The sequence below is a fragment of the Capra hircus genome, chromosome 13, assembly GCF_001704415.2.
Source record: "Capra hircus breed San Clemente chromosome 13, ASM170441v1, whole genome shotgun sequence".
In the NCBI taxonomy this organism is placed as follows: domain Eukaryota; kingdom Metazoa; phylum Chordata; class Mammalia; order Artiodactyla; family Bovidae; genus Capra; species Capra hircus.
The window spans coordinates 6,916,425-6,930,833 of record NC_030820.1 but is presented as its reverse complement, the minus strand read 5'-3'; the positions used below and the strand labels follow the sequence as shown (position 1 = coordinate 6,930,833).

General features: G+C 41.4%; 1 protein-coding gene across 4 annotated transcripts in view; it reads left to right on the top strand.

Annotated features, from left to right (window-relative positions):
* Nucleotides 1-14,409, top strand: part of TASP1 (taspase 1) — a 264,742-nt gene that overhangs the window by 111,459 nt on the left and 138,874 nt on the right. For 3 of the 4 annotated variants that reach the window (XR_001918985.1, XM_005687819.3, XM_018056930.1), the window contains 2 exons: nt 288-407; nt 7,756-7,834. Coding sequence is in view for 2 of the 4 variants with exons in the window: in XM_005687819.3 (XP_005687876.1) it covers nt 288-407; nt 7,756-7,834 (199 nt within the window). In the remaining 2 variants the exon portion in view is untranslated. The remainder of the gene's footprint in view (nt 1-287; nt 408-7,755; nt 7,835-14,409) is intronic. The other variant, XR_310467.3, reaches the window with a different exon arrangement.

The following is a 14,409-nucleotide window of genomic DNA, read 5'->3' as shown; positions in this document are numbered from 1 at the left end:
ATTTATATTGTTGTTTTCTTCCTCCTTTTGAAAGGCATGTTAGGCTTCTTATTAGAGAAAAGCAACCAGACACCCTTGGCTCAGGATCTTTCACTGGAAAAGAAGTTTTGACTTGAACCGGATTTAAGCGTCAACTTGATAATACATAATTTCAGGAGACTGCCGAATGTTCCAGCTAAGGATAAGCTCAGAATTTGCCGTATCATGATTGGCCTTGAAGTGCTGTGTGGTCACATCACTGTTGCGCACTGTGCTTAGTGAATGCTCTGGCCCCTTTTGCTCCACAGGAGAACGACTCAGGCCCTTTGGACACAGTGGGTGCTGTGGTTGTGGACCACGAAGGGAATGTGGCAGCTGCCGTCTCTAGTGGAGGCCTGGCCTTGAAACATCCAGGGAGAGTTGGGCAGGTAAGGAACGCTGAGGTTTTTAAACTAGCCTCACAAGTTGAACGTAGAATTTTCTAGCTCACAAGTTTTTGAACCAGTAGAGACATTTTTTTTTTCTTTAGAAAAAACAAATGATATTGTTCTTAACAACTTAAGTAGTATGAATCATCAACTGCCTATTTAGGATCTTTTCTAAAATGAAAACCTACCTCAGAATACTAGGGTTCTTACTGATCTTTATAACCAAACAAGCATAATCCTGTGTTTGACTACTTTCAATAGGCTGGGTCCTGGCCTGGGTATTTATCAGACATGTAATAAATGTGCAGTGAGTCCCATGTTCATTCTTTGTAAATGTCATTCTCTGTAGAAGTGAGCACCTGACTATATGACTGCTTGCTTTTCAGGTGGGAAAATGGTTTCAGAGTTGCATTTTATATTTCCTCTATTCAAGGAACAGTAGCATTTTGACCCTAATCCTTTCTCTGATTAAGCATTTCAGCTGTTATATACTAACTGGTATTTCAAGTTACCGAACCATGATACTACTCAAGAAATCGAGGTATGAGGGAGGCTGAATTTATGTGCAACTGGCTTTTTTGTGAGCTCACTTGTACATCTTCTTTACTCCCAACTCCCCATCTCCGGCCTTTAGCACTAAATTGAGAATGAAATTTAACAATCCATTTGATCTAATAATCTTTCTGAGTATATACCAATTTGGCACATTACTTACTGGCTTAACAAATATTTGTTGAGCGAACAAATGAATCGGACGCCCTCACAGAGTCTGCTGGCTTCCCAAGTGGCGCTAGTGGTAAAGAACCCGCCTGCCAATGCAGGAGATGCGAGAGATGCGGGTTTGATCCCTGGGTCAGGAAGGTCTCCTGGAGAAGGAGATGGCAACCTGCTCCTGTATTCTTGCCTGGAGAACGCCATGGGCGGAGGAGCCTGGCGGGCTACAGACCATGAGTTGCAAAGAGCTGAACACGACTGAGTACACAGCACAGCACGGCGGCACAGCACAGTCTGTTAAAGTGTGACCGTTGCGTGGGGCGTGTGTAAGCTCAGTGCTGGGATCTCACCTTGCCTCTGGAGCACCGCTTGGCATACCCTTTATGCTTTGTATCTCGTGTTTGAAGAAGAGTCCACGTCACAGTTGCTTTGGACACAGTGGGTAGCGAGTGCCTGGAGCACAGTGATCTGGTTCATGGAGGACATCTTCACAAAGCCCCTAGTGATGTTCTGTGACCTGCCCTTTGTGGACAAAGCACTCATAGTGCTATGGTGGGAAGGGGAAGGGAGGAATAATTAATTTTGTGCTACTCTTTGCCTGCCGTGCAAGGGGATTTATGGGACATGATTACTCAACATGTGTAAATGCTTTGAACTCAGTATAAAAAGTCTTTGTCTGGTCATGATGTTTTTCCACATAATAAAGTCTTGTGTATTTGTCAAGTTTGGAATAGGAAAACCAAGCTTGGCATATCAGATCTGGATGCCTTGGTGGAGAAAGAGAGAGAAAAGCCAGCAGAGCCGCCTTCATCACATTGCCATTCCCATGACTTTTTCACTGGTTTTTGTTTGTTTTGGTTAGCAAAATAGCAACAAGAGAACCAAGGATAGTTCTGGACTACGTTAGCAGGACATTACACCCAGCAATCTTGAAGCTATTCTGCCACACTGCACATGGGGTTGTCTTGGAAAAAGAAATACTGTAAAGCTTACACGTACACACTTGAAAACTGCTAAGAGAGTAAATCTTAAAAGTTCTCATCACAAGAAAAACAATTCTGTGACTGTGTATGCTGACAGAAGTTAATGGATGTTAACTGATCATTTTGCATTCTATGCAAATATTATTAGTCTGTATACCTGAAACTAATAAAATATGTGTCAGTTGTACCTCAGTTTAAAAAAAAAAACCTTACATATTAATTTGCCCCACCTGACTGGTTTATGAATGTACAGTTTATGAGGGCTGAAAAATCAGGAAATGGTGTGAAGGAGAGGGTAAAGTTGCTTACATGGAAAGCAGTTGCTTTATCGGGTTATATTACTTAGATAGAAGAGAGGCAACAAGCCTGGAAACATGGAAGGATCTTATGAGAGGTAGAGGGCTGTCCTTCTAGACAAGCACAATAGAATGAAACAAAATACATAAGCAAACTGTCTTTGAAAAGGAAAGACTCATATTTTAAAAAATGTGCTAAAACTAGGTATTCCTATATACATTTTAAATGCACAAAAAACTTTTAAATTTTAGCATATTACACATTTTTCCCTGCTCTAGATATAACAGTTCAGATGCTGAAGTGGCAATTTGAAAGAAAACTTCATTTGCTTCCTTCAGTTCAGTTCTGTTCAGTTCAGTCACTCAGTCGTGTCCGACTCCTTGCGACCCCATGAATCGCACCACGCCAGGTCTCCCTGTCCATCACCAACTCCCGGAGTTCACTCAGACTCGCATCCATCGAGTCAGTGATGCCATCCAGCCATCTCATCCTCTGTCGTCCCGTTCTCCTCCTGCCCCCAATCCCTCCCAGCATCAGAGTCTTTTCCAATGAGTCAACTCTTCGCATGAGAAGGCCAAAGTACTGGGGTTTCAGCTTTAGCGTCATTCCTTCCAAAGAAATCCCAGGACTGATCTCCTTCAGAATGGACTGGTTGGATCTCCTTGCAGTCCAAGGGACTCTCAAGAGTCTTCTCCAACACCACAGTTCAAAAGCATCAGTTCTTTGGTGCTCAGCTTTCTCTATAGTCCAACTCTCAAATCCATACATGACCACTGGAAAAAACATAGCCTTGACTAGACAGACCTTTGTTGGCAAAGTAATGTCTTTGCTTTTGAATATGCTATCTAGGTTGGTCATAACTTTTCTTCCAAGGAGTAAGCATCTTTTAATCTCATGGCTGCAATCACCATCTGCAGTGATTTTGAAGCCCCCCAAAATAAAGTCTGACACTGTTTCCCCATCTATTTCCCATGAAGTGATGGGACCAGATGCCATGATCTTCGTTTTCTGAATGTTGAGCTTTAAGCCAACTTTTTCACTCTCCTCTTTCACTTTCATCAAGAGGCTTTTTAGCTCCTCTTCACTTTCTGCCATAAAGGTGGTGTCATCTGTATATCTGAGGTGATTGATATTTCTCCCGGCAATCTTGATTCCAGCTTGTGCTTCTTCCAGCCCAGCATTTCTCATGATGTACTCTGCATTTAAGTTAAATAAGCAGGGTGACAATATACAGCCTTGACATATTCCTTTTCCTATTTGGAACCAGTCGGTTGTTCCATGTCCAGTTCTAACTCTTGCTTCCTGACCTGCATATAGGTTTCTCAAGAGGCAGGTCAGGTGGTCTGGTATTCCTGTCTCTTCAGAATTTTCCACAGTTTATTGTGATCCACACAGTCAAAGGCTTTGGCATAGTCAATAAAGCAGAAATAGATGTTTTTCTGGAACTCTCTTGCTTTTTCCATGATCCAGTGGATGTTGGCAATTTGATCTCTGGTTCCTCTGCCTTTTCTAAAACCACCTTGAACATCTGTAAGTTCATGGTTCACGTATTGCTGAAGCCTGGCTTGGAGAATTTTGAGCATTACTTTACTAGCGTGTGAGATGAGTGCAGTTTGAGCATTCTTTGGCATTGCCTTTCTTTGGGATTGGAATGAAAAGTGACATTTTCCAGTCCTGTGGCCACTGCTGAGTTTTCCAAATTTGCTGGCATATTGAGTGCAGCACTTTCACAGCATCATCTTTCAGGATTTGAAATAGCTCAGGTGGAATTCTATCACCTCAACTAGCTTTGTTCGTGGTGATGCTTTCTAAAGCCCACTTGACTTCACATTCTAGGATGTCTGGCTCTAGGTGAGTGATCACACCATCATGATTATCTTGGTCGTGAAGATCTTTTTTGTATAGTTCTGTGTATGCTTGCCACCTCTTCTTAATATCTTTTGGTTCTGTTAGGTCCATACCATTTCTGTCCTTTATCGAGCCCATCTTTGCGTGAAATGTTCCCTTGGTGTCTCTAATTTTCTTGAAGAGATCTCTAGTCTTTCGTATTCTGTTGTTTGCCTATTTCTTTGCATTGATGGCTGAGGATGGCTTTCTTATCTCTTCTTGCTACTCTTTGGAACTCTGCATTCAGATGCTTATCTCTTTCCTTTTCTCCTTTGTTTTTCGCTTCTCTTCTTTTCACAGCTATTTGCTTCCTTATCTTACGATAATTAGAATTTGCACATGTGACATGAAAATGGAATTATTCTGTTCTACTGTCCTCCAAACTCTACCTGACCCACATGAAAACAGGCGGTTGAGTTTAGGGGTCGAGTATGGATTTGGGAATAAAGTGTAAACTTTATTCTAACCTCACCTCTCCACTTACCAGTCCCCTCACGTGGACAGGTTACTCAACACCTGAAGTTCTATTTTCCACAATTGTAAAATGGGGATAAATAGCTACCTCACAAACTTCTAGAAGATTAAATGACACCGTGCATTTCAGTCGCTTATCACAGTCCCTCCTAATAATGTGGCAGTTGCTATTTGTTAATTGCTGGCGGTGTGGAGGAAGTGTGTTAATTCCCGTGATCCTACAGCACTGTGAAGTACGTGTTACTATATCCTTATTTTGTAAAAAAGGAAACAAAGACCCAGAGAAGAGTAAATGATAATTATTTAATTATATATCATTATATATCATCATTTGCATGACCTGCTTTTACTGCATGATAGTAGCTTTGATAACATTTTACTACTAAAATGAAGGAAGCTTTTTGTTTTTAAAGGTCTGCTTAAGTTTGTTGTGTTTTGTCTAACAGAGTGGATAGGAGAGGGACAGTCTCTGATTCTCTTCTCTTACCTGTCACTGTCTCAGCCCAGCCTGTTTCAGAAAATGAAGAAGGGAGATAACTTTAGGTCATGAAATTGAGGAGAGGTAGCATAAAGGAAATTTGCTGAGAAAGGAGACCAAGAGTAAGAATAAGCGTTCTTTTCATGACCTCCACTGGGAGTGTCCTTGTGGTCTTATTTACTATTTTTTGGGTGCAGAACTCCAGGTCAAGATACTTGTGGGAAATGGAAAGGGCAGTGGACCAATATCCGGGGTTTTCAGTGAAGGAAGGTTGGGCCCTTTCCCTGAGGCCGCATGTTCTCTGAGGCTCTGGCTGACCCAGCACCCATCCTAGGTAGGACCAGTTGCATGGCTTTAGCCTACAGGTTTGCCATTTTTCCCTGAAATCTATGAGTTGAATCACTTCTGAAGGACTTTACGTTGCCACCCTCACCCAGCTGTCTTGTTTATTTCAGAAGCATGGTGTTTTCAAAGGCAGTAATAGGTTTTCTACTGTCTGCCATATGAGGGGTGTTGCGTTCAGTTCTTGTTTTTGCTTTTAAGAGGGGTCTTGTCAGTGACAGTGACGGGTGGCAACTGGATCACACGAACATGGTCAGATTTCATCTCCCTTATTCTGGACTTAGAGTCAGTTCTCAAGGAGGGTCATTAGGGAAGTGGAGTGGGTGTGTGCATCTCAACATCTTGGGAACAGTTCACGGATTCCCTGGTGGCTCAGCTGGTAAAGAATCCGCCGGCAATGCAGGAGACCTGGGTTTGATCCCTGGGTTGGGAAGATCCCCTGGAGATGGGAACTGCTAACCCACTTAAGTATTCTGGCCTGGAGAATTCCATGGACTGTATAGTCGATGAGGTCGCATAGAGTTAGCCACGACTGAGAGACTTTCACTTTCGCAGATTCTTTGAGAGAGAAAAGAGGAATCAGGGCATTAGAAAAGGCAAATTTGGAGAACTCTTAGGGGGAGGTTAAAGTATTTCCAGAGAGTAGACCGAGGATTGGTGGGTGGAAGTTATAAGAAGGTGGATATTCCTTAAAGCAATCAAAGGAAGAGCTGCTCACCAATGAAAAGGGTCCAAAAGGGGTATATGTTCCCACATGAAGTCGTGAAGTTCTCAGTATCAGAAGTGCCTGGACTGTTTCCTGAAAACCCCTGTTCTATGCAGAATATTGGAGCAAATTAATTCTGAAGTCCTTGTAAAAGGAATAAACCATCATAGAAAATTGAAATCTGTCTGGTTACCATTCTCTGTGTTAGCTTCCACTCCTCACAAATAAGCTCCTAGAATATAGCAGTCCTATTTTTGTGGGAGTACCTTTTTCCTTCATCAGTTCACTGAGAATACTGAATATATTGTGGGATTTTTTTTTTTTAAGACTGAATATTTCAGAGTTTTTCTGTAATAGTTCTTAAAATTCAGTGTTTTGGAGTTTTTTTCTGTAATAGTTCTTATCTTTTTTTAAAAAATTCTTTCTTTCTAACCTTTGCAGTAAATTCCACGTGTTGCTGTGCCAATGTTTATTTAGCCATTTCTTTTACCACTAGTATTTTGTTCTTATCAAACAGGTAATCATAAACATTCTTGACCACCCCTCCTTGTATTTCTCTGCAATAACCATCTAAGGGTTTTTTGAATTCTGCTTCTAACTAAGGAGTGGAAAAGTTATCAATTATGATTCCCCCTTGCAAAGGCAGAGAAATCATAGTAGATATTGAAAAGGTGACTCCAGACATTCTGGGTGGCACACTTGGAAACAAAATAGGAATGATTATCACACACTTTTATAAAACCACGGTAGCTTATTGTGTTCCTGGTGGTTTCAGACACATAAATTTATTCTGCCACCTCGCAGAGCGATTAGCTTGAGCAGGCCTTTTTGTCGCCCCTCTTTCTATCTGGCAGAATCTAGAACAGTGGTGAGCATATACTGGGCCCTTTGGTGCATAACAGTTGGATTTCCTCTTGTTCTATCCTGAAGGAGGAGGGAAAAGGCACTAAAGCCTGAAGCAGGGTTTGCTGGAGGGTGGCAGGGAGACCACCTGAATTCCAGGCCCCTAGCGTCCTGGTTAACAATGCTGATTCCCGCGCCAGCCTCCAGACTATCAGGGATATAGCTGGGGACCCACGGTTATTATGCTCCCCAAGTAATCTGACTGACACACACCTAGTCTGAGAGGTTATTTCAAAGGTCCAGAAGGGCCACAATCGACAAGCCTACAGCAGAGGGAAGATTTTTTCTGGGAAGGAAGAAATTACTGTTGATAAGATTAAGAATTTTTTTTTCTCTTTTCTGAAAATTTTAGATTAATCCTTAGCTGAAAACAGTTTTGATAGTGTTAGGACCATTGTCTGGGTAGGTCTTACTCAACCTCTGGTTATCACGTGTGTGCTATGCATCATTATTAGATGAAGCTTTATTAGATGGGTATGATTTCTGTCTTCTGTTGAAAGCTAGCAATTATGTATAATATTCTTAAAATGCTGTATTTATATTTATCTACCTTTTTTCCCCCAGGCTGCTCTTTATGGATGTGGCTGCTGGGCTGAAAATACTGGAGCTCATAATCCCTACTCCACAGCTGTGAGTACCTCAGGTATTTGCTGCTTTCATGACCATTTTTCATTACCTCAACCTCGTAGGTCATTTATTGATTGAAAACAGTGTTTTTATGTAAACACAAAGTATGTACTAAGACACCTCATGAACCAGAAAATTGATGCTTGAAAGATCTTCAGTACTTAGGAATTTTTGAGAATTGTTTTACAACATAAGTATCACAGTGTAAATGGTTTGCTAACATTTTCAATACAACTTTGGGGTTAACTAAAATTTAATTATATTTTTCATGGATTTTTTTCCCCTAATGACTCATGATAGTGCCAAATTTGGGTCAAAATGATATAAAAGTAGCAAGGCATTTAAAAGACTAAAAGGTCGTTTCTTGAGTAAAATGTTGACATAAATCTTACAAGGTGTATTTCAAAATGTATACCATGGCATATACTTTTGATAAAAGGTAGGTCCTCTTTTTGTATTTGTATTAGAAGAGTCTTTATCATTCAGAAGTGTGTGTGTGTGTGTGTGTGTGTGTGTGTGTGTGTGTTTGTCTTGGGAGAGTGGATTTGGGTGGGCAGAATAGTTGTCTAGATCCAGGTTTTCATATGCTTGTGCCAGATGTACTTGAAGCTCATGATGTGGTTGATATGTGTGGTTGACATAATATTATTGGTTCACCCGCTTTGCCGTGTCATCTCTCAAGTCCGAATCCTAGGACTTTGTGCCGGATATCCTCAGGCTTTCTCAGGAGGGTGGGTGGGTATGGCCGCCCTTCCTTCCTTTCTCTCTCTGGTTTCTTCCGCATTGTTTTCTGCCCCGCCACACTGCCCAGCCACCCAGTCCAGTCGCCGTCCTCTCCTGCTTATTCCTGCCTCTCTGGGGTGCCTACTGCTAGTGTAGATCCTGGACCTCTCTTGGTTTGTCCCACTCCCTTGGCCTGCTCTGTCTTCTTCCCACTGCTAGTAGCCCTAGGCGGGGGCCTCTGCCAGCCTTTCCTCGTCTCACTGTGGGCTTCCTCTCGGTGATCTGGTGCTGTCTCAGTGGTTATCTCTTAGAGTGCTGGTTTCCATGTCCATCCCCACTCTGGGCTTCATGCTTGAAGTCTGCCTTAGTTCTTTCTGCCTTCCTGTTGGATAAATCCCTGTGGGTATCATGTATGCACATGAGGTTCAGCAGCACAAATAAACACCTTTTTTTCCTTATTCCCACACTGTGGCCACCTTTCTCCTGTATTCTCTGCCTCTCTTATTGCCATCACTATTTTGGGCTTCCCTGGTGGCTCAGCTGGTAAAGAATCCACCTGCAGTACGGGAGACCTGGGTTCAATCCCTGAGTTGGGAACATCCCCTAGAGAAGAGAATGGCTCCCCACTCCAGTATTCTGGCCTGGAGAATTCCATGGACTGTATAGGTCACAGGGTGGCAAAGAGTTAGACGTGACTGAGTGACTTTCACTTTCCGTAACCTATTTAGTCAGACTTGAATTCTTGGCACCATTCTCAAACTTGTATCTTCTTTCCATTTCTTCTGACCTGACCCTGTTAGTTCAGACCCCTCAACTGCCTACCTGTTGTAGCAGCTTCATGACCTTGATCCTTTTCTTGCATTGGTGGAAATATTTGATTTTGAGCCACTGAGGTGAAGTCCAAACACAAATTAATGTTGAATCTGAATCATGCTAATATAATAGACCAAAAATTGTTTTCTAATTTGAAAAGATGAGCACAAGGTAATAATATGAGTTAATTTTTAATTTAATATTGCTGGCACATGAAAATCTTTACACATAGTACTTAGGAATTAGTAAACTGAATTAATGCATAATTATATATGCATAATTAAATATGGCCCATGTCTATGGAAAATTGTGGTATTTGAATAAATAAAAGTCTAAAACAGATGATTCATTGTTTCATTTTCCTAAAGAAGTATCAGTTGGTATCATGTGTGGTGTTGACTTTATTTTTGGTCAATATGTAGTTCAACAAGTTGGTCTGTTGCTTTTTAAATGTTACTCCTATGTCTGCATGTTCAGTTCAGTTCAGTTGCTCAGTTGTGTCCGACTCTTTGCGACCCCATGAATCGCAGCACACCAGGCCTCCCTGTCTATCACCAACTCCCGGAGTTCACTCAGACCATCGAGTCAGTGATGCCATCCAGCCATCTCATCTTCTGTTGTCCCCTTCTCCTCCTGCCCCCAATCCCTCCCAGCATGTTAGGAGACCTGAATTCTACTTTAAGCTGGAATTCTGAGAGCCTGCTTGACTGTGTCGCTTTGGAAAAGAAATTCAGTCTCCTTGGGGTTGTCCATCTCCCTTCTTTTTTGAATTGGTGATGTGAAAGTTGGAATAGGAGTGTACTTTATGGGTTTCATTCTATTAACTAGAATGCAGTAGGGGGGTAAGCTTAAATTGTAAAAATAAGGTCTTTCACCCTTCCCCTTGAATATTTCCTTATTTGCCCATCTCATATCCACTGGAGATAGTTTTATATGATTAAAGATAACTTTAGGTTTCTAGTCCAAGATATCTAGTGTAGATGTTTAGCTTTGATGCCCAGGCTATCATGTTATAGTCTTCTTAAGTTTAAGGACTAAGATCTTAATGACCCAGATAACCATGATGTTATGGTTATTCATCTAGAGCCAGACATCCTGGAATGTGAAGTCAAGTGGGTCTTAGGAAGCATCACTATGAACAAAGCTAGTGGACTTGATGGAATTCCCACTGAGCTATCTCAAATCCTAAAAGATGATGCTGTTAAAGTGCCACACTCAACATGCTAACAAATTTGGAAAACTCAGCAGTGGCACAGGACTGGAAAAGGTCGGTTTTCATTTCAATCCCAAAGAACAACAATGCCAAAGAATGTTCAAACTACCACACAATTGCACTCATTTCACACGCTAGCAAAGTAATGCTTAAAATTCTCCAAGCCAACAGTATGTGAAATAAGTATTTCCAGATGTTCAAGGTGAATTTAGAAAAGGCAGAAGAACCAGAGATCAAATTGCCAACATCTGTTGGATCGTCGAAAAAGCAAGAGAGTTCCAGAAAAACATCTTCTTCTGCTTCATTGACTACACTAAATCCTTTGACTGTGTGGATCACAACAAACTGTGGAAAACTCTTTAAGAGATGGGAATACCAGACCACCTTACTTGCCTCCTGAGAAACCTGTATGCAGGTCAAGAAGCAACAGGTAGAACCAGATATGGAACAATGGGCTGGTTCCAAATTGGGAAAGGAATAAGTCAGGCTGTATATTGTCACTCTACTTATTTAAGTTCTATGCAGAGTACATCATGTGAAATGTCAGGTGATGAAGCACATGCTGGAATCAAGATTGCCAGAAGAAGTATCAATAACCTCGGATATGTAGATGACACCACCCTTATGGCAGAAAGCGAAGAGGAACTAAAGAGCCTCTTGATGAAAGTGAAAGAGGAGAGTAAAAAAGCTGGCTTAAAACTCAACATTCAAAAAATAAAGATCATGGCATTCAGTCCCATCACTTCTTGGCAAATAGATGGGGAAACAGTGGAAACAGTGACAGACCTTATTTTTTTGGGCTCCAAAATCACTGCAGATGGTGACTGCAGCCATGAAATTGAATGACACTTGCTCCTTGGAAGAAAAGCTATGACCAACCTAGATAGCATATTAAAAAGCAGAGACATTACTTTGCTGACAAGGGTCTGTTTAGTCAAAGCTATGGTTTTTCCAGTAATCATGTATGGATGTGAGAGTTGGACCATGAAGAAAGCTGAGTGCCGAAGAATTGATGCTTTTGAACTGTAGTATTGGAGAAGACTCCTGAGAGTCCCTTGGACTGCAAGGAGATCAAATCAGTCAGTCCTAAAGGAAATCAGTCCTGCATATTCATTGGAAGGACTGATGCTGAAGTTGAAGCTCCAGTACTTTGGCCACTTGATGCAAAGAGCTGACTCATTAGAAAAGACCCTGATTCTGGGAAAGATTGAGGGCAGGAGGAGAAAGGGACGACTGAGAATGAGATGGTTGAATGGCATCACTGACTCAATGGACATGAGTATGAGCAAGCTCCAGGGGATGGTGGACAGGGAAGCCTGGAGTAGTGCAGTCAGTGGGGTCACAAAGAATCAGACACGACTGAGGGACTGAACAACAAGTCATCAGCCAAGAGAACATGAGGATAATAGAGCAGGTCTCCAGTTCTTTCCATCTGTGATTGCTTCACTCTTGTTTCTCCTGGGGCTGCTGCTATGAGGTTGACAACGGAAACACATGGCAGAGTTGGCTGAGTAAGTCGGAAGAAAGGTGGAACACAGAATTTTGCAATATTTTTGGTCCAAAAAAAAAAAAAAAGGACATATGCCTTAGGCTATTGCAGAAAATCCAGAGACCTGGCCTACATTTTTGTTTTATAGTTCTTGGTAGATGATTATTGAAAGACAGAGGGAAGATAGCTAGTTATGGTTAAAGTAGGACTCTCCTAAGGCCAGACAGGTGATGTGGTTATTAGCCTGAGGGATAAACTCCAGCATCTTGTGGGGAAGAAGTTAGAGGGCAGGAGCTCACCTTGCAAACCCTGACTAACGTTCTGGCATCTTGGAAATTTGCTGAGCTTGAGAGGGAGGAAAGGAAATATGTAGGTTCTTGTTCAGATTCTTGATTCACTGGCTGAGACATCCTAGCAAGTAGTTATTTATACAACACGAATAGTATTATCTTAATATCCATGAGGATTTAATGAGCTGACCTATGAGCTCTAGAACTTATTCATCTTGCATAACTGAACCTTGTGAATTTTGAATGGCAACTCTCCATTTTCCTCTTCCATGAGCTCTGGCGGTCACTGTCTTACTCTCTGCTTCTGTGAGTCTGACTATTTTAGGTACCTTATCTAAGTGGAATCGTGCAAAGTCTGTCCTTCTGTGACTGGCTTATTTCACTGAGCATAATGTCTTCTGGGTTCATCAGTGTTGTTGTGTGTCGCAGGATTTCCTTCTTTTTAAAGGCTGAATAATATTCTTATATGAATAAACCACATTTTCTTTACTTGCTCCAAGGACATTTAGGTTGTTTTCACATCCTGGCTGTTGTGAATAATGATGCAGCTAATGTGGGCGTGCGCATACCTCTTTGAGATCTTGATTTCAATTCTTTTGGATAAATACCCAGAAGTGGAACTGCTGGGTCCTGTGATAGTCCCATTTAGCTTTTTGAGGAACCTCCATACTGTTTTCTATAGCAGCTGAACCATTTTACGTTCCTACCTCCTGTATGTGAGAGTTCACATATCTCTGCATCCTCACCAACATTTGTCTCTTGTCTTTTTGGTAATATCCATTTTAACAAGTGTGAGGTGATATCTTGTGGTTTTCTGTTGCACTTCCCAGACGATTAATGATGTTGAACACTTTTTCATGTACCTATTGACCATTTCTGTGTCTTTGGAGAAATGTCAAAGTCCTTTGCCCATGTTTTGATATTGATCTTGTGTGTTTTTTTTCCCCCTGCTGTTGAGTTGTAGGAGATCCTTGTCTATTTTGGATATTAATACCTTGTCAGTTATGTGGTTTGTAAGTATTTCCTCCCATTCCATAAGTGTCCTCTTCGTACTGTTGCTTATTGTCTTAGCTGTGTTGAAGCTTTTTAGATTGACATAGACCTCCTTGTCTGTTTTTGCTTTTGTTGCCTGTATGTTTACCATAATATCCTAGAACAAAATATGCCCATGTAAGACACTTACACTAGAGGGGAGAAGACTGCCAGTTATATTATGACACACGGCTTTGTCACCACTTAACACAACGGCTATCTATTACTTCGCAAGTATTGAATTGGGGGTGTTCTCCCAACAAGAAATATTTGCTTCCCTGATAACAAGGTCGTGCTTCTTTGCCATTTCCATGCATTCCTATTTATGTAATCACTTTTTGTTTGAATTCTGTATCAGACTGTAATCCTTTTGAAGACATTGAAAATGGCAGTTAAACTCAACACATGGAGTTCCAACATGGAATGCAACTCAGCAGAAGGGTCAGCAAGGGTTAGCAGATGGGAGCAGCTGACCTCCAGAGGCAGAGCTGGCTGTGTCCCAGCTGCTGCCTGCAGCAGAGCCGTGGGAAGATGCCGTCAACTGCAGTGTACCTCCTGATTTCTGAAAATTTTAGATGGGAAAAAAGAGTGTGCCCTTCTTTTATTCTCAGCATTTTTTTGTGAAAATAAATAGTTTGAAGCTTTCTTTAAGCAGTGGCATAAGCTCTTGAGAAGGGGCTCTGTGAGTATATTTGTGTTTCCTGAGTGCCTGGCACAGGGCTTTGCACTTAGTAAATGCTTCGTAGACAAAATTAAAATATGTGTGTGTATGGGCAACAATATTATAATCATCAGCCTTGTTAAGAGACTGGAACATAATTATTCCAGCCAATAAAAAGAAAGGATAATTATGTAATGTGGTAGAGGTGCTAATTATTGCATGATGGCAATCATATTACAGGAAATAAATGTATGAAATTAACATGTTGTACACCTTAAATGTATACAATGTTACATGTCAAGTATATTTCACTGAAAAAGAGAGAAATGTGTATGTGATTCTTCCCTCTCGTAGAAGGATTCTAAGATTA